This window comes from Drosophila rhopaloa, unplaced genomic scaffold (assembly GCF_018152115.1).
Source record: "Drosophila rhopaloa isolate 14029-0021.01 unplaced genomic scaffold, ASM1815211v1 contig_178, whole genome shotgun sequence".
In the NCBI taxonomy this organism is placed as follows: Eukaryota; Metazoa; Arthropoda; class Insecta; order Diptera; family Drosophilidae; genus Drosophila; species Drosophila rhopaloa.
This window is the reverse complement of record NW_025335059.1, coordinates 9,081,902-9,108,699: the sequence shown is the minus strand read 5'-3', so window position 1 is coordinate 9,108,699 and position 26,798 is coordinate 9,081,902. Positions and strand designations below refer to the sequence as shown.

Below are 26,798 nucleotides of genomic sequence, written 5' to 3'. Positions count from 1 at the left end.
GGTTCCCCTGAGATTTCGCATGATCTAATATCGTCAGGCAGTTATTTATTTAAATTTATTGCTAATTTTATTTGCTGCTGCAGCAGCGTTTGACATTCATTTGTACAAGTCAGACATTGTTTGAGCTCACTTGAAAATAGTTAAAAATGTTTATTCGTCTTTGATTGAGATGGTATCAGCTACCAAGCTTGACTTGTGTCGGATCTCCATTTTTAAGGTTGAACTTTTGATGCCGGACCATAAATGATACTTCTTGATATTTATTTGGATTAACTTTGATTTGTGGCGAATTATGATGCATGTCGAAATAAAGTTCAAGGAAATGTCCTCATTTTTTAACGGATGCTGCTTAAAAGCTTAACTTAGTTTTTCATTAAATTACATTTTAATCTAACTCTCGCATTGAAAGTGTTATATTTTGTTTGTTATATTCTTATTTATTTATTGGCATTAGGAATAGTTTTGTAAAATAATTAAAAATCACTATTTAGCGTATAACTTCGTTTAGTTTTTCATAAAAAAAAAATAAAGTTCTAACTCTCGCTATGAAAGTGTTATTTTTTGTTTGTTTTATTTTTATTTATTTAGCACGATTTAACTGCTTTATAATTTTTCGATTAAATCTAATTTACCACTTAACGCAGACCATTGCAGACCATAAAAAAAGCTGTTGATATTTGTTTGAATTATGATACCGAAATAGAGTTCAAGGAAAAATTACAGTAGCTTGGCGAAAAAGATTGGTATTCTGACATTAAAATTTGGAGAATACATTGCTTATTTATAAAACTAAAACAAACCAAAGCTTAAAAAAAAATTTTATTTCAAAAATAAATTTAAAAAATTAGTTTAAAGTTAAATTTAAAAAGTATGTTAAGTGTTAACTTAAAGGTTGGATAAAAATAAATATTAATATTAATAATTTGTATAAGAAAAAATTTCCCTCAAACTGCATATGGGTAAAGTTAATAAGAAGTTTGTTCGTTTGGATTAATACTATTTCTGTTTTATGATTTATTCTAATTCGTTTCGATCAATTTCAGTTGATGAATTGGGTGTGTGCACTTCTCAAGTTGTATTCGACCCGCTTATAATTTCAAACTGCTAAGCTGATTTCAAAGTCACATTTCATTTGTTGTTGTTTTTTGACAAACAATATTGTTTATAGTCATTTTTTGTAAATTTTTTTTTCCGAGCATTTTGTTGCTTCACAAATAATTATAATTAACTGACAACGGGCAAATAATTGCAAAATGGATTTGCTCCTGCAGGCAAAACAAGTAGTTTTCTTATTATTGGTGCTATGACGACATACTATGGCTTTAAATCTCGACATTGCTCCGATATACTCATATATGAGCACTTGTGAATAAATGACTGCGGGCAATAGACCGATCGACTCTGTGACTGACTGGCGATTAATTTATCTTTGTGCTTCTGTCTGACGGCGAGTTCGTCATCGTTTGTCGTGTTTTGTTCTTAAGTAAATAAATCATGATGACAACAGTAAAATTTGATTATAATTTTTCGTCCAAAAAGCATACATTTTACACGGCACAAGGTCGTCACGCGTTTTAAGAGAGTGAAAAAGTAACGCATGCAACATTAATTTGATTTGCGTGCGAAGTGAGTTAAAAAGTATATATGTGCGAATATATTTGAGTAGCTGAGCATATTCAAAAATACATACAAATTGGCCAAGAGTGTCATGTGTATTTTGGTTGACAGCTTAATCTACTGGACAGCGGCTCCCGAGCCAAGAACATGAATAAGCGAGCCATAATTAAAAAACAAACGTCACTTTTGAATGTTTGCTTTGTGACCAGCTATGGTTGTATCCGAAAATACATGGACATGGCCGAAAGGGGTTGAACATAACGTAATATAAAACTCAATTTAGTAATAACAATAAAAATGATTTAACTTTTTCCAAACAATTCTTGAAACCAAATAGTTGCTAAAAATGTAATGGTCTTTTTATGTCCACCTATCTTAATAAAATCTTCGCTAATATCTAGAATTAACGTCATATATGGATGTCAGATTTAATTTAGCTGCCTCTACCTAAGTTTTAAATTTGAATCTAAATCAAAACAAGTTAAATGTTCTATGTAAACTGCAATAACTTTAAAATAAGTATTTAATTACAGTATTTTTAATGGTATAGTTTTGATACAAAATTATATATTTAGATTTGGTATAATAAATTTATTAAAGTGTTTTTAAAAAGTTTTTTGATGTTGTTGGAAAATGCCTTATTGTTATTTTGAGTGAGAAAAAGCCCCTTCGATCACCTGCCATGTTGTTTAATTGCTTATGCAAATGTTCTAAGTTTCCACTTTGGCTTTGGCTTTTAATTGCCAGCTTCGGAAATCGTATTTGCCTTAATATGGTCACTAAGCTCGATGCCAGCGAAGTCCGATCCGGGGACCATATCCCCTCTTCGCCGACTTGGATTGCCGGAGATCCCGCTTAGGAAGTCTGTGAGACGTGTCTGCGACCATTTATGGGTGCCGCATGGGAAAGCGGTGAGAAAGCTGAAAAAACTCTCTCAGCTGGCTAATTGTGAGCATCGTGAGGCTTCGGGCCAAAAGCTTCTGAGCCGTGTTTCTGGCTGGTTTTTGTTTTTTCTCCCTGCCCTGTCGGTTGGTAACTTAGTCTGCAGCCATACAATGCGTTGGTGTCGCTGAGTGGGCGGCGACTGGGGCTTGAGTCAACGTTGATTTTGTTTTATATTTTACGTAAATTTATTATTACAAATATCGTTATTGCCGCTTTCAAGCGGAAATACACTCGACTTGGCCCGGCCCACGCTCCCTCATGGTCATAACCACCTGCACAAGTTCTCTTTAGTTTGCTGTATTTCTTTTTGACTTTTGGGAAGTGGAAGCTGGCTATTTCGAGTGGAATTGGACGAGCGGAAATGCCAAACGATTAAGTTGTTGTTTCTCAGCTCGTTGTCGCTTTTTATCCATCTCATTTTTTGTGCTTAATTAATTTTTGTAAGCACTTTGATATTTCTAATTTGCATAAGTGAGGGCCGCGTGGGTGCGAGGCATTTGAATCAGTTGGTAAGTTTATGAATGGCATAGTGTAGATGCTTTGTAAACGTAACAGGGGGTTGACAATAGCCAATTAATACACAAAAATTATCATACATCATTAAATTAGTAATGTTAAACAAAAGTATGTTAGGCATATGAATTGAATTAGTTGCTCAATTTACCAGTGAAATAACTTTGTTTAACTTTCGACTTATATTTAAACGCGATTATTACATAATTGATAACAGATAACAAAGCATAAAGGTAATAGAAAAATAGAAAAGTGCAAAGTAAAGAACATTAAAAGAAAATTTTAATTTATTACTTGGTATTCATCCTACATATGTTGTTCAAATCAAAAATTGTATTAAACGCTTTTATTTGTTTTATTTTAATTAAAATGGTTGTCTTGTGCTTTGTGTTAATTTAGCTTATTGTATGGGAAAATAGTAAAGCTTGATCAACATCTGTTATATGCAAATCCAACATTGATTTAAATACCCATTGACATAAACATGGATCACTTTCGGTATAATAGTTTGGCCTGTTCATATCAATCAACGCTTATTAGCCATGAAAAGCGTTCGCCACTACAGCTAGCATCTGAGCATCGAAAACTAATCGTGTGTGAAGAATAATGGATATGTCCGGGCATTGACAAAGCTTAACAAATCACAAGGAGGCGAAAAGTGAAACTGCAGAAAAGTCAAAGCAATATGAACCCACCGAACCACAGCCAGAGCCAAATGGCAGCCACCAAAGATCGTGGCTAATCGTGAGCGATGGTGGTGGTGCTGCTGCTGCTCCGAGTAACGTGATTTTGTATTTTCGCTTGGCCCCCGTCATTCAAGCATTTAAGTCATTTAACATTATGTATCACTCGTCGCTGCCAATTGTAATCTCGCCCCCCTCCCCGGCATCAAACACAACAATAACCACAGCAAACAACAAAAGCTCTGGTGTCGTCATCGTCTGTCTACCACGTCGGCTTGTTGTTGTTTTTATTAATTTTGGTTCAATTAATTACGCTACAAATTGTCAACAAAATCGAAACCGCAGACAACGCACATCGAGCCACACACACAGGAACACACACGCAGACAGAAGGTCCCGAAGAGCAGCTGAGCTAATAACCAATGCAAATCTCCACGGACAGTAACATGTATATGGAGAAAAAATGCGTTCTACTTGAATATGTTTATCTTGATTTTATATTTAATATTTTAATATAGAGTGCCTACCATATGATTTTACCATATAATAACAGAGTCCTTGAAATCTAAAGGGATTTAATATTTGTTATAAAGATGTCTCAAAGTGTGTAAGAATATATCTGAACAAGCGAAGTGTAACTTTTAAAACTTATTTAATAATTTTTTGATTTTAAGTTAAAATCTTTAGATTATTTTAATGTGAAACCACTGAAATTTATGATTCTTAAAATTCTCAGCTAAAAAATAACTCTTTTGCTTTAAAATATTAGCAGCTCTTTTATTTTTTCTCAGTGTAACATCAACGACATGCGAAATGTCAGGGCGACATGCATTGGAAATGGGTGTAAAGGGGGTTTTGTGGGGATTGGATTGTCCACTGGTCCGTCTAATGGCTGACTGTTGGCGGCATTAACTCATCATCATTGGCCGGGGGAAAATTGGATGGGGCAGATCACAGGGCGAGAGCGAGATACGTATAAATATTGATTTTAAGCCCGGTGCTCTAGAGAGAGGAGGATTTTGGTGTCGCATCTTGGCAGCACACAAAACCACCCACAAGTGTTAACTCCTGTCCGAGTGCCAATTATAAAAGGCCAATCGAAATGCGGTGCCGAGTGAATAAATGGGAATGCCAACTGACAGTCGGGGTAATAATTTCAACAACATGTCAATGCTGATGCTCATCAAAGTGATTTCTGCAGCAGCGTCTGCTTCAGGTTCCCCATGTGGTCCCCTTTGGCCCCACCCCCGCCCCATAAATGTTGACAAAACGCCAACGCATTCGAGACGTCTCACATCAGCGATTGGTTTTGCTCGACATTATATACACGAGTGCACACATATATCCGAGTGATATATATGGGTGCGTGTCTGTTTTTATAAATAAGTGGGCTCAAATAAAGAGGTAAGAGTGCTTGAGGGTGGCAGGTGAGTTGATTATTTTCTTTATTATTGGGGTTACCTCTGGGCACGGACTATAAATTTTGATATATTTAGCGGTCCAACATTGAGGGCATATGTCATCATCTACATATTTTATACGATTCGTGCAGGATTGCAGTTTATTATTCGTAAATGCATATATTTATGTGGAAATTTAATACTGCAGTTGCTGCGAAGGGATTATGAGAACTGAAAACAACAGCATTTTCCAGCATTTTTAGTTTGAAGAGCTTTAGTGATATTGAAATGTTTTGCACTACTTTTTAATATCCAATAAAAACGTAAATTTAAATTATGCAAATGAACCAAACAATTTTAAATTAATAAATAATGAATGGCTAATCTGATTAAATCAAAGTTTTATGCTTAAATTTTATGATAGTAAATGAGTTCAGCAAAGCTTAATAATATTTGTATAAATTTTAAGATAAATAGTTTATGTCTCTCATATTTATTTAATTACTTTTTTAACACTAACTATGTTTATGGATAACATTTTATTTACATTTAACTTGCTTCGCCAAGTATGGTGTGTTAACTGTATTTAATCAGGTATTTAAATAAGTCAATTACAATGTGTTACATTTATTTAATTTGTTAATCAATAACCTTAGTTAATGCAGTTCACAAAAGTGCAGAAATAGATAATTTTGGAACTCTAATAATATCTGGCTAATATTATTATTTGTTTATCTTTAAATAATTTAATTGTTTAATTTCAATCAAACTTTTTTAAGATTAAAGATTGGCTCCAACAAATTTTTATTTATGTTTAAACGTGGGAGTGTGCCCACTAAAATTACGATTTTATGATTATAAGAAATGGAAATGTGATTTTAATGGTTTTTGTTCATAAAAGGGTTTTTGCCTTTTTTGTTCGGTTTTTTGACAGTGATCGAACATTGTTATACCCTTGCAGAGGGTATTATAATTTTGGTCAAAAGTGTGCAACGCAGTGAAGGAGACATCTCCGACCCTATAAAGTATATATATTCTTGATCAGGATCACCTCCTGAGTTGATATAGCCATGTCCGTCTGTCCGTCTGTCTGTCCGTCTGTCTGTCCGTCTGTCTGTCCGTCTGTCTGTTTCTACGCGAACTAGTCTCTCAGTTTTAAAGATATCGAATTGAAACTTTGCACACACCCTTCTTTCCTTTGCACGCAGTATATAAGTCGGAACGGCCGGGATCGGCCGACTATATCCTATAGCTGCCATATAACTGATTGATCGGAAATGCCATAACTCTGCTGTTTGTTAAGTTAGGAAGTTGGGACTCTCTATGGGTATTATATTTGGCTAATCAATCCGACGTACCAAATTTCATAAGGATCGGCCGACTATATCCTATAGCTGCTATATAACTGATTGATCGGAAATGCCATAACTTTGGTGTTTGTATAGTTAGGAAGTTGGGATTTTCTATAAGTTTTATATTTGGCCAATTAATCCGACCTACCAAATTTCTAAAGGATCGGCCGACTATATCTTATAGCTGCCATATAACTGATTGATCGGAAATGTTTGTTAAGTTAGGAAGTTGGGATTTTCTATGGGTTTTATTTTTGCCCAATCAATCCGACATATCAAATTTCATAAGGATCGGCCGACTATATTCTATAGCTGCCATATACATAAATGAACGATTGGAAATGCCATAACTTTGGTGTTTTTAAAGTTAGGAAGTTGGGATTTTTTATGAGTATTAAGAATGCATCATATGAATAATTTTGGAGAATATAATTTGCAGAATATTCTGCAAGGGTATTTCAACTTCGGCTCCGCCCGAAGTTAGCTTTCCTTTCTTGTTTTTATTTACAAAAATTATAAATGTATAATACATTTCATTCACAACAAAGATTTTATTATTCAGCAGGTTATCTTTGGGAAACTGCAATTTCGCTTGATCGATTGCCGGCGATACGCCTTAAAATGCTTAGCATAAAATGAGAATCATTTTATTTAGCACTCATGTTGATTAATTGCCCATCCTTTGATGTGTGCATGCAATTGCAGTTACGCACATTAAAATTCAATCAAACAAATATAAATAAACTCTAAAATTTATGCCAGAGTTTATTTATAGCTGCGAAAGAGCAGCATCGCCTTGGCTTGCCGGCTTTAATTGCAAATAATAAGCCTCAATTGGTGATGGCCAAAAGAAGTCGGGCTTGCACAGTCACAATTTTGGTGTAAGTCTTGGGGACTCCAGGCCTACGCACGGTCATAATATCGGGTATAGGAAAATACCAGCCCACCTACCGCAATAAAAGCGCGATTCAATTTCAAATTGATTGCCAGTCGACTGTTATTATTATCTGCTTTTATTGTTATTTTGTTTTTTTTCCAGCTTGTTAATGTCATTGTTGTTGGTGTCATTTGGCTCTTGGTGTTAAATACTCGTGCGAATTTTTGTGTTTTTGGAGGCCACAGCAATTTTGGGTTTGAGTTTGAGTTTCGGTCTGAGTTCGGGTCTTTGGCTTGGCGCCACCCCCACAAAAGTACAACGAAAATAAATATAAAATTTATATTTGCTTTTCATGCTTTCTCGTTGGCATTGCCATTGGCGAGGTGAGACTCAGGCGTTGGCCCACTCGTAAGATAAATAAAATATTTTTACTGATTTTGCGGGGGAAATATATGTGTTTGGTTGATTTTGCTGACCGATCCAAAAGTGTTGCCAAAGGCAATTAAAGACCGTTTTTTTGTAACATGAGTGCCAAATACTCGATTGTAATAATATTATTGAAATGAAAAATTGTAGGTTTTTTATAAGTATATTAAGGTTAGGTAAGCTAGAAGTTTATGAGTTGTAAGAAAAAGCATTGTGTACATAAGAAGGGCTTCGTCTCCTTTGTTTTGATTGGGTACTTTGGCTTAAAGTACTTTTGTATTATTTATGCTGTGCTTTATTTCTCAAAAATTCAGTATTTAAAAAATTTGTATTTTATATTTTACTAACTAAATTTTTTAAATGGAAATGCAATAAATATTTATTTTTTCCAATTATACTTTCACTTAAATATACTCACAAAAATGCAACTCGTTACCTTATCCCGAACTTCCCTCATACCTAAAATGCTAAAAAGGTCTGTTTGTGATGTTTTTGAAAAACATATCCATTGCATAAAATTGACGAGTTCGCCGGGCATGACACTTTCCCACCGAATGAATCAAAGCTGCTGATTTTGGAGTGCGGTTCTTATTGCCTTGTCCGCGTAGTCTAGTCATAGTTGCTATGTCCGCTCGGTTGGCTGTACCCTTCCTAATATGGCCAAAAGCGGCGGCACACACTCGTACACTTGTTTCGTGTTAGCCAGATATTGTGTGTGTGTGGCGGTAAGCCCGAGCCCGAGCCTGTGCCTGTGCCGCTTGTGCAACATATCCAATTGGAAATGAAAAACTCTGACCTACTAATCACCGAGCCAAAAAGCCAATAAGAGTCAGCAACGAAAGACAACTGCGAGCGGCGGCGGCGGTGGAGGGCAACTACAGGCAAGTGCCACCAACCAGAGACAACGACATTGTCGATGTACGACAGCAACACCAAACACACAACAAACAACATCGGCGACAGCCCAAGAAAATCAAAAGATGGACAATAACTTTAAACCAGTTCCAAATGGCGCAGCCTTGTTGCCAATTTTCGCATGTAACTCTCCGACTCGATTCGCTAAAGAGTTCTGTTCGCACAAATTTGTTTTGAATTTGATTAGAGCGAAACTATGGCTATTTGGGCCCGCAGGTTGCCAGCCCAATTGACATTTCATGCCGTATTAAGTTAGACACACGGACAGACAGTCCGACAGCTCTCGGCAGACAGTCGGCAATTTGCGCCATTTGCTTTGTCGCATTTGTTTTACTTCACTTTTCACTATAAAATTATTATGTTCGAGTCGAAAAGAGCGCAAAAAAAGAACTGAAAATAGCGCACAAGGACATTCGCGCATGCGCCCCCAGACGGCGCCAAATCGTCGATGGCAAAACCAAAACGAAACTGCAAAGCCAGGCCAAATACACTGATCAAAATAGTTGGGTTTGGCAAGAAATTTCAAGGGGTGGAGGTTTGCATTTAAATGTTAAAATGCCACAAATAAGACTATTTCTACTCTTGTCCACAAAGCTTTAAAAAGCAAATCAAATCGGAAAACAAATAAAACTCAATTTACTCTGGCCCACAAGGTACCAAAAATCTTTCAATTATAAAAATCAAATTAGTCTTTGAAATTTACTGGTTGTGATAAAGGAAAACTAAGCTACAAGAACCCAGAAATTTATTTAATGTTTTCAGTTTTCAATTTTTATTTGAATTTAATACTATAGTGTTATAAGTAACATTTACTGGATTTAAGTCATTTTTATCAGTGGGCAACCGGCGACGACACCGATTTCTGGCTAAATTGATGATGATGACGATGATGTTGGTGGCCGGGAGGCTGTGGCACGGCTTTGTCGCTGCAGATTATCACGGTTCTTGTTTTGTTTTTACTTTGGCTGGCGTTGTGCTGTGTTTTGTTGGCATAAATTTCAATTGCTCGCATTTAACAACAATTTAAAGCAAATTAAATTTGCCGTTCGGCTCGATTATTGCCTGCTGATAGGCGGGGCTCGGTCGCCAATGAACTCGTAGCGCCATCTATCGGCAGCTCTGCCATGTGCATATAAAGTAATTTTCTGCTACATTAGCTTTCGCCTTCCATTTGGACCCTGTGGTTGAACAACTTGGAAAAATTGAGCAAATCTTTGCCCGATTTTTTCAGCAGCAAATTGCACTTAAAGCCGAACTGGGAATGTTCTGAAACAAATGTGTTATTTTGTAACAGGTAAAATAGTAAAACTAAAATTATATTAAAGAATGTAACTAGATGGATATGATAGAAATGTTATTTTAATTTGTATAAATGAATAGATGACTATTCCTATACCATTTTGTTTCATTCTGATGTCTTTGGGTAGCTTTAATTTGGAAAAGTAAAATTCCTTTAATATAAATTGGTATGTAAAATAAATAATAAGTTGTTTAAGCACCTTTAACATTAATTTATATAAAACATAGCTAAGTAGTTGGTTGAAAGGAATTTGCACTAATTTACTGAGAAATTCCCAAATTCCCGTTTCCATTTTCTTGTCTAAGTAACTTTTCTTTCTGCAATAAGCTCATTAAGCCTCCATCAACTCGATCAATCTGGCAATAAGCTCTGGCAGTAGCAGAGCAACAATTAAAAGAAATTATTATAGATTTGTTTTGAGCACTTACTGCTGCTTCTGTTGCCGCTGTTCGTTGGCCTTTTCGCATAGCCTTAGACTGGTTTTTGTGCTAAGAAACCAGGCGCCCACCATCGCCCACATCAAATGCTCCACTTAGACGCGCTCCATTGTTTCCGCATTCGATTAAAAATGATAAATGCCTTGCTGCGCTCAAGTGAAAACAACACGAAGAAGAAAATACTTCCATATATATGTAAGCATTCTTATCCAGTTGGTTTTCTTGGGCTGATTTTCCTGACCAGTTTTAATGTCTCGTTTATGAACGCTGATAAGTCAAATGTTTCTGGGCGTTCTGGCCCGGAGGCTCTGGGTAATTATTGATTAATTTTATTGCCTGTTCGGTTGTGTGAGACTGTCGGAGATGGCGGTTAAATATATCGTTTATGCTTTTATTAAATTGCACGCATTAATTAACTCAGAAGTGGGGGAGCAAGTCGAAAACGAAGTCAAAGCAAATGCCTAAAACAGACATTCCTGACGGCTTCCCGTTCCAGTCTATTTTTCCCCGATTCCTCCATCCAAAGCCCTGTGGCCTTTTTCATTTCAATTAATTGCCCCGACGTGGAAATTAGCGTTTTCACATGATTGTTGGTAATTCTTGATTATATGGCGCACATAAATCTATGTCAATTGAATTGCCGCCAGGTGAGTAGCAGCGTACTCACTTAAGACGCAATATTTTCCGATTATGTCATTATCCTGCTATTAAACTGCCCCCGATAAGCGCCAAATGGCACCACCCACTTACTTACTATTGTGCCTGGGCATGACAACATTTCCATCTTACAAATATTTGCGGATAGCCCTTTGTCCCTGTTTGAAACCACAGCCCAACGGGCCAAGGCCACCACAAATGGCCCAAAGTGGCCCTATAAAACGGGGACATCGGAGTGGGGTTAAATTGGGTTCACAATGTGGTGTGGAAAGTGGCTGGTTGGTTTCTCTTTGAAACGTCAGGCGAGTGGTCAAGGTGCGGATTCTGAGAAATCATTGAAGGGAATCCCAAGTTAAATTGATGATAGATTTCACGTCGATTAAACGTGGCATACAGGTTAAATCTGAGAAATTTAATATTAAAGTTGTGGTCAATTTTAAATTACTGCATTTAATAGTTGTTAAACTTTATACCTTTATTAGCTCGAAGCTAATTGACTTAGAATTGGGGTTGAAACTAATAAATAGATTTCTTCGATTACTTTTAATTTTCAGGCACTTTGTTAATGCTTCGGGTTTAAGTTAAACCACTTTGAAAAAGAAATAGAAGATTGACAATTTAAAAAGGTATGTTGTTAGCTTATGTGTCCTAGAACCAAAGTTTACTTTTGAGATTCCGAACTTTAGCTTCACTTTTCAATTTTCCACAACACGCCCACTTATTTGCCACACGCTCTCTTATACAATGCATTGAAAAATGACTTAATTTCACTTGAAAAAACCTCAGACGATGGCCAATAACCTGCTCCATTGTGGTTTTTTCCCAGCGACAGATGATGGGTGGGTTCGATGCGGAGAAGGAGGTGCTTAAAAGGCAGTCACTCGGTCAGTAGGCGTTCGAACTGAAACTGAACTACACGGCACTGCAGTGGACTTGGACTAATAAACATAAGGAGTAAACAAGTCCATATACGGTCATATCGGTCAGCAGTATCTTTTTCTGACTGCAAGCGGCATTTTGAGACCCATTGTTGGTCTCAGATTTTTTCGTCACTTATGCATTTTTCATGGGACGATCCCGGGACTGCGATCCCAATCCCGAGGAGCTGAACTGGAGTGACAGGCGGCGCAGGCGCAGGCGCATTGCAAATTGTCAACCGTTATGCGAGGCCAACTGGAGATGGAGAAAGTCCAGCGCGTTGGCGGCGTTGCGATTTATTGTGAAATATTGAAATGACACAAGCTCCGCCGCTAGAGTTTTGCCAGTGAGAAAATGAGCTGTGCGCCAGTTGCATCTGCATTTTATGCAGGAAAAAACCCATCGAATTGGCAAAAAAAAGGAAACCAAAATAAGTCCCACTGCGGTTATCGCCACGACAGCTGTCAATCACGCAGAAAAAGTCCAGTGAACGAGAAAGTTTTTGTGTTGCCCCCACATCCAGGCGACTTTAATTGTGCCAGGCTTTCAATTAGCAGAACAAGTGATTTTATAGCGCCCTCATCTTTGGCCACTTAAATTACTTCTCGAACTCGGGCAGGTAAAAGTCTTACTTGTCTCCGGGTGTTGGCCCAGAAATTAACCAGCCCGAAACGGCAAAAAAGGACAATTACTTTATTTGTGCACTCAATTTATGCTGATTTATGGATCGGACAATGCACAATGCTGCTGCACGCCATGCCTTCTTATTGCGTCCATCGCAAATGATAATTGCACTAAAATGCAGATTTTTCATGCACTCGAGAAATAAATATTGACCAAATTCTAAAAAGCTGCCAGATTTAATAATAAGCCTTTTCAGAAAGGTAGCTCTGGAAAATCTTATTCACCCACTCGTAAATACACATAGCATTTAGGCATTTAATATTTAATTAATTTTAAGAAAGGTTTACAAAAATTAATAATTTATATAAAAAGTAATAGAGTTCTAGTGTTATTGACAGCACAAAATTAATAAATATTTTTTAAAAAATCCCTAGACGTTTTGCCTGCGGTTTGGTTATATGTGAATTTGAGAATGAGTTTTATTTCGAGTGTTCATTTATTATTTCTTACATATATATACACATGCATCTGAGGTCCAGTTCGGGGCAGACCTTGGCTGAATTTTGACTGCCAGCCGGCAAAAGATAAACAGCGACAGTTTTTCTCCCGATAAAGGGAATGGCGATGGTGAGGGTGCGAATGGGGTAATGGGAGGTTGTGGGCTGGGAACCTTGTTGCCTTGTCTGCCAAACTCATTAAAACGAATCTTTTTTAATGGCCAAAAGTTTGCCTGGTTGCTGCCATAATCAGTAAAATTAAGGCCATGGCAGCTGAAAACTGTTTGCTGCCTGCCAATGTCGTTAGCGTTGGTCCACAAAAAATTCTGGCAGACATAAAGAGGTCTGCTCAAAAAAGTTTTAAAACTATACCGCTGATTTTATTTGTATCTATTGATTGCTTAACAAAAACAAATGACATTATAGACAATTTGTTTTCCTTGTGGTCATCTTCTTATGGTGTTGGGTGGCAATAAATAAAGAAATGGGGGTTCTTCAAGAAACTTTAATAGTTAATTTTTCATCTTATGTAAATCAAAACTTGCTTTTGGTCGATTTTCAATCGACAATTATATAACAAAAGCTTTATTTAAAGTTAATTATCTGTACCTTCAGAGGATATCCTTTCTAAATAAATAATTGTATTCTTAATTCTGAGAGCTAGTGGTTTCCTCAACTTCTGTTTGCTTATCCCTTTACCTTCAGTCCCCGAAATCTCATTGCGAATTCAATATTCGCAGGCAGTGGCTTAAAGGCGACAACTTGTGTGTCAAACGCGCAACGGCAACGCGACCAACAACTAACAACTTACTTAAGCCAACAACTGCAGAAGAAACACTCGCACAAGAAGGCGATAGATGACGCAGGCATTGCCATTGCCATGTCACACTCAAAAAGGCCGAAAAGGCAGTCCCACATAAACGTGCTCCGGCGGCTGGAGAGTGTTTTGGGTCCTCCAATCCCCTCCGAATGCCCCGTATACCCAGTACACCCCTGGAAATCCCTGCACGTGGCCATCGGGCTGCACTCTTGTGCACTAATTACGAAAACTCAGCACGTTTTGCCATCGCATGGCTCAGCTTTTGGCCGGGCTGTCTGGTAGCCTGGCTGCTGCCTGTTGGCTGTTGGCTCTTTTGGCCTGGACGAGTGGTTAAATGCTGTGCGGAGCTGTGCTGCAGTAATAGCAGCAACATGCAGCGCGACAGTTGCCTATACCCAGGGGAACTTCTTAAACACGGAGAAAAACACACAGCCCATTCCGTAAAATATTAGCCATTAAATTCATACTTTTTAACGTGGGTGGGTAAAATCAGTTCAAGTCAAAATCATAAATAGTCATAAATTTATTTACATTATCCAAAATAAATATTAAAAATGAAATTATTACATCAAATTTTGCTTGTATTCACCATTTCTCACTAAATTCGTAGAAACCATGCTATGCTTAGAAAAAGTATTTAATGTTTAAAACTGGTAACTTTAATTTTGATTGCTTAATTTCCACAATTGCACGGATTAGGAATCATAAGAATAAGCTATTTTTAGACTTAGCCTAATTATAGTTATAGTATTTTTACTATTCAGCTCTAAGAAACGATTAAGATATTAGTGTTCCGTAACACTAGAAAAATTCTATAAGTCGTTAAGCTTAAAGTTCCATAATTAACTCTTTAAAAATTCTTTTGTATTATTGCTTCTCATTGTGTAAAACCAGCAGCAACAAAGTCGGCGGTGGTGGCGTTGCTCCTGCAAAAGTTAAAAACATTGCGGCAAGCAATAAAATCAACATTGGTTTCGGTGTTGGTTTTGACTCGGCCCCAGCGGAGCCCTCCACTTACCTCCCTGCCGCCCCGCCCCCTTGGCGATCCGTTGTGTAACTGTATTACTGATGAGCTTCAAAATGTGCTTGGCGTGCCACAATTTTACCAAAGTCAATGTCTGAGGTTGCCACCGGACCAACTGGGAGGAAAAAGCCGCCCGGCATAGACAGCGGGTTAAGAGCGAAAAACCAAATTCTGCAGCTCGTGGCTGGTATAATGAGCAATGCAGAGCTGCCCGAATAAATTATTGCCATGATTAAAACTGTTCCACATCTGAAATAGCCTACGTTTAATATTTAATATTTTAGCCTACGTTTTATATTTTTATATCATTAAGTTTCTTAAAACATTACGAGACTGAATGCTTTACAGCTGTTTGTTTCACATTTTGGTACACATTGTGGACTCCTAAATTGGATAAGTCTTGACACCCTTATTGAGTGATACCTTTAACGCTGAACCGAAATCGAGGTTTGGTCAACTACATATTTGCAATCTTTACGTCGGCAACATGGCTATAAAAATAAATTACACACAGCTTAAAACTTATGTGAGGTAGAAAGAAAAATGGCTTATAGACGCGCAATGCAACCAAAAAAGCAGCTCACCGAATTGAGAGGTATAACAAAATGACCAATCGACCTCGGGCCCCAAAGGAGGAAATCCCGGGAAGTTAGAGTGATGAACGTTATTGCTCTTTTGCTCGGTGCTGCTCAATGGAAGTGATTCGCCCACACACACAAAATCGCACACATCAATACACAATCAGTAGAGGGGGTAACGGTAAAGGTAAGGCTGCAAGCCGACAATGAAGACATTAACATGACCAACGACAACAGCCAACGACAAAACTCTCCGTGCCCCATAGCTCATCACATTAATCTTCTTAATACGCCCATCAATAATTCAAAGCCAAAGGCATGACCAACTGGACAAAACCGGCAGTCGGCAGTCGATAGACGACGACCACCTAAAGCCCGAAAACCCAAAACCGAAAACTTGGCCAAGTGAAGAAGTCGCCTTCGACACGCAACCATATATATTGAACAGACCCAAGTGCTGAGTGAATTATGACGCACTATATACGCTCCACGTTCGATTCTTTTCGCCTGAAGTGGCCACCTTCGAAAACAGTTTGTCGTCCATCACATGCAAACTACAACATACAAATATTGAACTCTTTCCTCGCCGGACAGTGAAACTTTATGGCTCGTTAACATTTGATTTACGCCCCAACGCATGTGCGGATTCACAGGGGAACTAAGGGGCAAGAGTCACACCAAATCGGTTACGAAAAGTAGTATTAAAAAAGTATGCTATAAAAAAGTGTTCTTAACCCCCCGACAATCGAATCCGGGACGCCACTGCCCCAAAGTCTGTACGGCGCCAAAACAAAATAAACAATTAGGGAAAACCCAAATTCTATATTTAAGTTTCATGTGCTGATAACCTCAGCTTAGATTTGAGCACTGGTTGTTAATTGCGACATTAATACACGATAACATACAAAAACCTCATACTGATAGGGGCTTTAATTGTTTGGCTTTAAATTTGTGCGCTCATAATAAAAATGAATGAAATACGTAAATACAAAAATTTGACTTTGTCTTATTTTATTTAATTTTTTTTTTATTAGGAAATATTTTGGTTAGTTGTTGAATTTTAAAAAATATTAAGACATAAAACTTAATTTCCCAAGCAAAAAATTTGGTAGCAAGTTTAAGGCTTTAAAAAATGTTTCAGTGTTATGCGTCACAAAGAAAGGGGATTTTTGAAACCGTTTTTCTTTCACTGGACTTTTTGCGCCCACATTTCGCATCTTGCAACTATCGAAAATTGCGAACGTAATTGTATATGAATGACATATGCTGAACGCACAAAAGCGCTGGAGAGCTGCCGTGCTCGCATTGTGCTCCTGCAACTGACAGGCGCCCCCAATCCCAATCCTCGGGTCCATTGTTGGACCTGGACAATGCCAAAAGTGCCACTGGCTCCTCTGCCCCACATGCAGCCGGCTCCACCTGTTTCTGTTCCTCCCTCGACAATTTCATGTCAGTTGCTTCATTCGGAAATTTTCTGTTGCCATTCGACAGTGCCATCTCGCCATCGCAGGTTTTTCACGCCTACTCCGGCGCTCAGTCGACCCCATGGAAATGGCCTTTGTTGCGATGCTCTCCCGTGAATTGTTGCCCGCTTCCTTTTGTTGATGAAGATAGGCATTCGGCGGGGCACATGTGTCAAGCCTTCGCCGCGCCTTCCATCTGGCTGCTCCTTATCGGCGGCAGCTTAAATGCCACTAATTGTGTCAAAGGTTCGTCATGGACGCGATAAAGACTGCCCAAAAGTATTCGTCGGCGGCTATAAAAGCAGCAGCCGACTGCCGAAATATTTAGTTTGCTCATCTACAAAGTGAAGACAAGAAAGTAAGTGTTCAAAGTGGCTCCACAAAGTGTTACAATTTTTGGATTTATTTGGGCTTCATGAAATTATATTGTTTACTTAAAACTTTATGAGTAAGAAAAAATGTTTTTTAAACAAAATAATTAAATCTGCACTTTTCTAAAAAAAAAGTATCTTATTTAAAGACTTTGATCTTAAATCCATAGAAATATTAATTATCACCGCTTTAACAGGCACTTTGCTTACGAATATAAGTCATTGTTAAGGGATCAGGTGAAAAGGCATTTTGAGTCAGTGCATGTCAATTATTGGTGAAATTCGAAATTTTCCTCCTTACCTGTTATCAGAAAAAAACAGACACATTGCCTTGGATTCGATAACTTTGTTTTAGGATCAAGTAATTTGTGTAGGCAAGCTGAACAATAAGGCAAGCAATAATTAATTGCAAGCCATCGGCAATACATAGTCTTCTATTCAAAAGCATGGTGCCTGTGTTGGCTTGATAAAAAATGGGAAAAGAATTTTGAAATTTTTGTGTATTCTTGCCCTTTATAACTTTCTATTGTAAAGGCCACAATTATTACACTGTGAAAACGAAACTTTTTGTAATATTTTTGCACTGAAAATGTTTGAGCGTGTAAAAAAAACTCGCATTGATAAACAAAATTTGTTTTTTTAAGCAATCATAATTTTTTTTCATAATGATTAAAATAACATATACATAGAATGTTAACAATATATTTTTGGTTTTTTAAAAAGAATTTTTTAAATATCAAGCTAACGATATTATAAAATGTATATAAAAAGATTTAGGTAAAATCTTTACAAATATTTAATTTGTCAATAAATTATTAGCATATTTTGAGGTTTATTGGCTTGTGTAGGTTAAGAAAAAAAAATAAACAAGATTATTTTATTCTTCGAATAAATTTCTAAACAAAGTTAATCATAGCTGTCTTATCTGGTGCATTAAATAACATTGCTCACTGTCAGTCTAATTAATTTCGTCTAGTAATGTCTACCGACAAGAAAATACTCTATAAGAACCATTTTCTAAAAAGTTTTTAATAACTTGCAGCCTCCAATCAACATGAACTTCTCCTGGCTCACCATCTTTATCTTGGCCATCATCGCCGTAGCTGTTTCGGCCAAGAACTGCCCAGCTCCATTCAAGAAGGAAGGCAATTCGTGCACCGCAAAGCGCACCATTCGTGGGGAATGCCCTTCTGGTTCCCAATACAGTGCCAATGTTAACCTGTGTGTCTACAAAAACTAAATACTCAAATCAAAATAAAACCTAATCAGACAGTGATTTAATACATATATAATTTAAAAACAAAACTGTTTTGCTTAGGTGGTTATCAGCGGGGTGTTATCAATGAGGGCCGCCTTTCACCAGTTCGGATCAGTAGAACAAGACCAAGGTCGTACAAATGGAATTATTACCTTGGCGGAGCTGAGGTATATAAGATCCGTTCCAGTTGCATCTGTTCGAATAGTTGCATTTTGTATTTGCCTAAGGTAAGTTAAGGCTTCCAGTTTTTCATTCCACTCTAAGGTTATTATTTTGAGTGCAGAAATCGAAAAGGACTTAATCTTCAATCATGCACGTGAAATGCACTTGGCTTTTGCTCTTGGTCCTGTCCCTGATGTCAGGGGCCCTTGCAGGCAGTGGATGTCCTGCGGGTTATAATGCTGAGAACAGTCGGTGCACCATCGAGCGTCCTGTGCACGGATCCTGTCCCCCTGGATCTTCCTATAGCCTCAACATTAACAAGTGTGTCCACTCGTAAGGATCTCAACAAAATGAATATACAGTTTAAATGTTAAAATGTGCGAGCAAATATAAAATTAAACGATCTGCACTTCAGTGAAGTTTATATTTTAGAAATGTGTAGGCCAAAGTTAAGAATTCTCCCAAATGGAAATTTTTTTTATATTGATATATTATAAATTTAGGTGTGGTATTGCATTTTTAAAGAAGAGTAAAGTTATTTGTTTCTCACTCAAAAATACAAAGTTTTTACTATATTATCAAGGAATATTTTTTAAGGAAACAGCAAAATATAAAAAATAGGCATCTTCTAAAAAGGTGTAAATTTGTTTATAAATAATGAACGGAAAACGCTTTTCCTTATAGTTTTTATTTAAATTAAATTACGAATATATCTGTTGCAAATTAACATCTCAGAGACTTCGCGTTTTCAACTTTTGCCTTTAAGCCAGTGCCATTTTTAACCCAACCTCACTTTGGGCCAATTATGTTTGGCTTTATGTGCTGGCCATGGGAAGGTCAACAAGTGTTGAAGCCAAACGGGCATGAGTGAGGACCAAAACTGATGAGGAGGCCTGATGTTGATGATGATGGTGAATGACGGCGTCGCCAGGCGGGCACGTTGGCCATTAGTTTATTACCATGTAATTGACTCAACGCTTGTCAGCCGTCAACGGCGACGGCTCCTGCGGCTTTAATGTGCTGCATTTAATGCCCAGGCCAACACCAGAGATACAAACACAACACAACACAACGCCATCGCCAGCGACAGCACATCAAAGTCAAAGCGGTCTGTCTGACTATCTGACGGATCGTCGTACTATATGTATTGTTTATGTCTGTCTATCTCCGCTCGTCCGCGATTAGCTTGATTGGCCTGCCCGTCCGCACCTTTGGCCTCTGCCTTATCGGGGGCCCATGTTTCGTAAGACTCGGCTTCCAATTGAATCGTCTCACAATCGCCTAACACCGCCTGCTATAAAATTCATTAAAAACTTTTCCCACCGCTCTGCCTTAAAACGCCCAAAAAACGTTGGCGAAGACATAAAAACGTAGAAAACATTTAACAGTGGCAAAAACTTTGGCAAGTCCAAGCTGTCGACAGGATGTGCAGCAAACCCAATTGCATATGCCAATGTAACAAAGTTTTCAACGGCAAAATGTCCCACGCCCAACCAGTGATGGCACTGCTAAGGCCTTCAATGTCCTTTGTCAGGGGGAAATATGCCGGAAATTATGGGAAGTACTACAAAAAAAAAACACAATATTATAAAACTAAAATAGACAAAATATTTTTTACATTGTGGGTACTAACCTTGGTACCTATAAATAGAAAATTTGTTGTCGTTTTATTTAAACTTTGACTTATTTTAAATAAATTTAAATAATTTTACTAAAATTACTTATATCAAAACTTGACGTAAATAAAAATATAAGTTTTAAATTATTAAATGTTTTCAAACTATTAAGAGCTATAAAAAACAGTATATCACTAAAATAAAAATGAAAAGATTGATTAAAAATATTTGATTTATTAAGTCACCAAAGAATATATTAAAATTGGGAGAAATATAGCAGGTAGAAATATTTAAGGCTCTGAGAGGCATAGCCAAACTATCAACACTGTAACCGCTGCGCGTCCATAAACTAAACGTCCTTGTCACTGGGGCTTGTAAATTTCTATGACTTGCATAAAAAAGGGCTCCCCCCAGAATGCCTTCCGCTGCTCTGGGTTTCCTTTTGGTCTAAAAGTTTCCTGTAGCAAAAGTCGGCCAGCCGGACAGCGGACAACGGCAGGAAATAAGGAAATGTCCTCAGTCGTATTTGCTGCCTTGGCAGCGACATTTATCAGTCAGTTGTTGCAATGTCCTTTGGGCCGATGGCCTGGAGTTTGTGGTGCAGGTTGGGGAGCGGAATTTTCTTGTTGGACAATTTTCAAAAGGAGTCTCAAGTGCCTGCCGCCCAGAGCCTTCCAGCTGACAGCAATCGCTGCAGTTTGCTGCAGTGGCCGCATGCTCTTACATTCGCTATGTAGCATATACTCGTGGTATCTGGTATCTCTAGTCTCTGGGCTGACGGGAAAGTTGCCTCGGCAAACTCTCGCGCAAATATGATGAACGTAAGCAGTAAAGTTCTGGCCAACTGATAGCCGAACGCTGCTACTTGGCCATCTTATAAACACAAGCTGGCCCTAAAAAACTTTTACAGCCCAGCAGAGGACTTTCCTCTGGCGACGGCTCAACTTTATGGGCAGCCACATAGTTTCGGCTTGGCTGCATTTCAAGAATGCTGCAACTCGACCACACGGTGAAAAAATTATTATTATTTAATTATTATTTAGCCTTAAAATATCATTGCTATATATCACAATTATCCAAAATATTTTACCAGGTTCGCAGCATTTAAAAAATAGTTTTTTAATCATAGCGTATATTTTACACTTCTATCACTTACAATAATATACATTTTCAAAGCATATTTGTCTTGAATATTGACAGCCTGGTAACTTGTCCTTTAATAATAATATACTCATAGCCATGGGATCAAGTGAACAGCTTGAATGAATGTCTGTCAATTATTCGTGGCAACATTGAAAATTTCCCTCCATATCAGTTATCAGAAGCGAAACAGACACCTTGCTTCGGAATAGAAGTCTTTGTTAAGGGATCAGGGAAACAGGCATCTTAAGTAACTCTACATCTTAATTATTGTTGACAACTCCTTACTTGCTATCAGAAGCAAAACAGGCACATAGCCTCGAATTCAATATCTTTGTTTTAGAATCAAGTAATATGTGTAGGTAGCTGAACAATAAGTGAAGCTAATAATTAATTAATACATCTTAAGCATTCTAAGTTCCGAAACATGTTTGGTTCTGATAAGAGAAATAAAAGTTATTAAGGTTTTCTTTAAATTAATATTTGAAGTTCCACGGGTATTTTTATACCCTTGCAGAGGGTATTATAATTTTGGTCAGAAGTTTGTAACGCAGTGAAGGAGACGTTTCCGACCCCATAAAGTATATATATTCTTGATCAGGATCAATAGGGGAGTCGATATAGCCATGTCCGTCTGTCCGTCTGTCCGTCTGTCCGTCTGTCCGTCTGTCCGTCTGTCCGTCTGTTTCAATACCGTTTGTGAGCTCAGTTTAAAAGCTAGCGATCTGAAACTTTCACACGCGTCCTAAAACATGTGACGCAGATCAAGTTTGAAAATCGCCCCGATCGGACGTCTATATCCTATAGCTCCCATAGGAACAATCGGATATATCTAGCAAAAATTGATGATATTTCGCGCAGTGTAAAAGCTATTGACATGAATTTTTCCAAATCGTATTTTTTATGCATACCTTGATCAGGGTAAAAGCGCGTGGCAATCGGACGTCTATATCCTATAGCTCCCATAGGAAAAATAGGGTAAAATCGGTCCAAATTTTATGTTTTTCAGAATATTTCGCGCTGTGTAAAAGCTATTGCTATAAATTTTTCAAATCGTATTTTTTTATACATTCCTTCATCATGGTGAAAGCGCGTGCTGATCGGACGTCTATATCCTATAGCTCCCATAGGAACAATCGGATATAACTTTCAAGAATGGAAGATATTTTGTGCAGTGTAAAAGCTATTAACATAAATCTTTCCAAATCTTATATTTTTATGCATACCTTGATCAGGGTAAAAGCGCTTGGCGATCGGACGTCTATATCCTACAGCTCCCATAGGAACAATAGGGTGAAATCGGTTAAAATTTAATGATTTTTAGGATATTTCGCACAGTATATAAGCAATTGACATGAATCTTTCCAAATCGTATTTTTTATGCATACCTTGATTATGATAAAAGCACGTGACGATCGGACGTCTATATCCTACAGCTCCCATAGGAACAACAGGGTGAAATCGGTCCAAATTTGATGATTTTCTGAATTTTTCGCGTAGTGTGTAAGCTACTGACATAAATTTTTCCAAGTCTTATTTATTTACGCATATCTTGATTAGGGTAAAAGCGCTTGCCGATCGGACGTCTATTTCTTATAGCTTCCGTAGGAAAAATAATTAAAGGCTGCGAAAGTATCCCTTTTTTTCTATTTTTATATGACATTTTTGCAGTATAAAAGCAATTGACATTAAACGATGAAAATCTAGTTTATTTATGTATACCTTATTCCTTTGGCTACTTTTTCAGTTTTAGCAATTTCGGCAAAGTCTGCAAGGGTATTAAAACTTCGGCTTGCCGAAGTTAGCTTCCGTCCTCGTTTATATTAAAATTTCTCTCTAATAATTTTTTCAATAGTTTAATATGGAATTTAAATTGATTTTTTTTCTCTGTGTACTTGTTCTCTACACTTTTCTTATCTCATTGGGGCGTTGTCCACCCTCTTGCCAACGCCCATTGATAAAAACGAAAGTGTAGCCATAATTTCTGAGCTGGCCCTGCTCGGGTGTGTTGCTGTTGTGGTCGGTGTTCCTTGGTTGATGGCTAAAACTTTCTCGTTATTGATGCTGCTGTCCAAAAAGAAGTGCTGACGAGGCTCGCCAAAGGCGCCCTAAGAATGGAGGCTACTTTCGAAATAGTTTAAATGCACAGTTAAAGGCTTTTTATGACGTTCGGCCCTACTTAATTGTTCGGCGCAGAAAGTGATAATGGATGCGGCTCAGTCCCCTATAATTACTGCAACACTATGCTAATTAGTTGATAGCCGACGAAATGCACTGGTTTTAAAGAGCGTCAGCTATCGAATTTCATAATCCGTTAAATTGACTAAACCGCTCCACAATTGTAGTCCGTTTGCTTGTTTACTATTACTTTGATTCAACTATCAAATTTGTTTGCTAAATCGCTGTTTTTACGGCTTAATTTGTGTAATGTACAATATGAGTGGCAATCAAAAAATGTGTTAGCTGGGAATTAGTAATTTACCTTTGATCATTATTTTATTATTTGATTTCCATTTCGCCTAAATGTTTGCTGACGTGGGGACTTACATCTATTGAGTACCTAATTGCGTCGAAATAGTTTAAATAGATTTGTGATAAGTTATTAGCTTATTGAGTTGTTTTTAATTTTTTTAATTTCTTAAGTTTTTTATCGAGAAAAAAATCAATTTGTTGAATAAAGGGATGTATACAAAGGGATATATGTAGATTATAACACATTTTGTACCAAATTGCTGTCCTCAGTTATAACCAAGTATTCCTGTAAGTCTTTCGGCATGTTTGTCTGCTAGTCCTGTGCGTGCCAGCAACTTTTATCCAAAAACTAAAAACAAGATGGCGGTTTCCGGTCCGCCCTTGTGTGCGTGTGCATGCCCCATAGGCATAAAAACTTTAATTTGAGTTATTTGCATGAGTAGTACTCATAGTTAAAATTATAATATAATTCCGCCAGCAGGGCAAAAACAAAAACTTTATCAGTGACAAGGGGACACAGACATTCGGGGCGATCTGTTTTTGCCCCACTCCCTCATGCTCTATTTATCTGCCTGAAATGCTTTTAATGTGAAACTTCAAACCGTAAAACGAAAACTAAATCGGGAGTAGGAACATATGCTCCATGAATGCAAAAGCGATGTCCTATGCATGTGGCTCAGTGTTTGTGGGCGTATATATATATATATATATATATATATATATATATATACATGTTTGCAAACGTATGAGTGTGCGGTTTTGTGGGCCAAAGTTTTGTTAGCCAACAAGAACAACAAGACCAATAAGCGGAGCGGTAAAATTTCGCCAAATACGCGACGAAACTATTCGCCAGATGAATATTGAAACGTTGCACTTTCCGGCACCTGAACTAAGTTGGTGGAAAATATTGAGTTGGCTGTCAACAACTTGGCCAATGACAGCAGCTTAATGGCTCGAGCAAAATGTTCGGACTTTAATTTTAAGCCTTTGCAAACGTTATATGTGCTTATAAAAAGCAAGCCGAAGTTTATATATCCTTCCAGCTGACACAAATATTAAACATTCTATATATCGCATTAAAACGATGAAGCTAGGTTGATTTACCGATACACTTTTCGATCGATCCTATGTTAGCTATATGATATACCAGATTTCAAAGAGGCACACATCTTAAGACAAGTGGTTTAATTTTGTAATAACCTGCATTCAATTTGGTATTTTAACGTATATCAGTTTTTATACCCTTGCAGAGGGTATTATAATTTTGGTCAGAAGTTTGTAACGCAGTGAAGGAGACGTTTCCGACCCCATAAAGTATATATATTCTTGATCAGGATCAATAGGGGAGTCGATATAGCCATGTCCGTCTGTCCGTCTGTCCGTCTGTCCGTCTGTTTCAATACCGTTTGTGAGCTCAGTTTAAAAGCTAGCGATCTGAAACTTTCACACGCGTCCTAAAACATGTGTACGCAGATCAAGTTTGAAAATCGCCCCGATCGGACGTCTATATCCTATAGCTCCCATAGGAACAATCGGATATATCTAGCAAAAATTGATGATATTTCGCGCAGTGTAAAAGCTATTGACATGAATTTTTCCAAATCGTATTTTTTTATGCATACCTTGATCAGGGTAAAAGCGCGTGGCAATCGGACGTCTATATCCTATAGCTCCCATAGGAAAAATAGGGTAAAATCGGTCCAAATTTTATGTTTTTCAGAATATTTCGCGCTGTGTAAAAGCTATTGCTATAAATTTTTTCAAATCGTATTTTTTTATACATTCCTTCATCATGGTGAAAGCGCGTGCTGATCGGACGTCTATATCCTATAGCTCCCATAGGAACAATCGGATATAACTTTCAAGAATGGAAGATATTTTGTGCAGTGTAAAAGCTATTAACATAAATCTTTCCAAATCTTATATTTTTATGCATACCTTGATCAGGGTAAAAGCGCTTGGCGATCGGACGTCTATATCCTACAGCTCCCATAGGAACAATAGGGTGAAATCGGTTAAAATTTAATGATTTTTAGGATATTTCGCACAGTATATAAGCAATTGACATGAATCTTTCCAAATCGTATTTTTTTATGCATACCTTGATTATGATAAAAGCACGTGACGATCGGACGTCTATATCCTACAGCTCCCATAGGAACAACAGGGTGAAATCGGTCCAAATTTGATGATTTTCTGAATTTTTCGCGTAGTGTGTAAGCTACTGACATAAATTTTTCCAAGTCTTATTTATTTACGCATATCTTGATTAGGGTAAAAGCGCTTGCCGATCGGACGTCTATTTCTTATAGCTTCCGTAGGAAAAATAATTAAAGGCTGCGAAAGTATCCCTTTTTTTCTATTTTTATATGACATTTTTGCAGTATAAAAGCAATTGACATTAAACGATGAAAATCTAGTTTATTTATGTATACCTTATTCCTTTGGCTACTTTTTCAGTTTTAGCAATTTCGGCAAAGTCTGCAAGGGTATTAAAACTTCGGCTTGCCGAAGTTAGCTTCCGTCCTCGTTTACTTATTTTATTGCTTGTATTTGGAGTTTCCCATGACTTATAGAATGGTTAGAGTTATTGAGTTCATAACTTTTCCAAAATATAGGACGATTTCAAAGTGGCTTACAAATACTACATATACTCATAAATATAGTATTTTTAGCGATTTCAGAATTACGATTATCGAAAAATCGACCTAGCTTTGGCTTTAAAAGATTTGT

General features: G+C 37.4%; 2 protein-coding genes across 3 annotated transcripts; both read left to right on the top strand.

Moving 5' to 3' along the window:
* The first annotated feature begins 17,351 nt into the window (after window positions 1–17,351).
* On the top strand, window positions 17,352–18,717 carry LOC108048208. Of its 2 annotated transcripts, none has more exons than XM_017128724.2 (2): window positions 17,352–17,404; window positions 18,460–18,717. In XM_017128724.2, the coding sequence occupies exon 2, from the start codon at window positions 18,472–18,474 to the stop codon at window positions 18,655–18,657; it is 186 nt and encodes a 61-aa protein (XP_016984213.1). In that variant the 5' UTR covers window positions 17,352–17,404; window positions 18,460–18,471; the 3' UTR covers window positions 18,658–18,717. The 2 variants fall into 2 exon arrangements, with proteins under 2 accessions (XP_016984213.1, XP_016984212.1); XM_017128723.2 differs by having other exon boundaries at window positions 17,390–17,494.
* Window positions 18,718–18,785: 68 nt separating this feature from the next.
* Window positions 18,786–19,246, top strand: LOC108048207. Its single transcript, XM_017128722.2, has 2 exons — window positions 18,786–18,902; window positions 18,959–19,246. The coding sequence occupies exon 2, from the start codon at window positions 18,986–18,988 to the stop codon at window positions 19,172–19,174; it is 189 nt and encodes a 62-aa protein (XP_016984211.1). The 5' UTR covers window positions 18,786–18,902; window positions 18,959–18,985; the 3' UTR covers window positions 19,175–19,246.
* The last annotated feature ends 7,552 nt before the right edge of the window (window positions 19,247–26,798 follow it).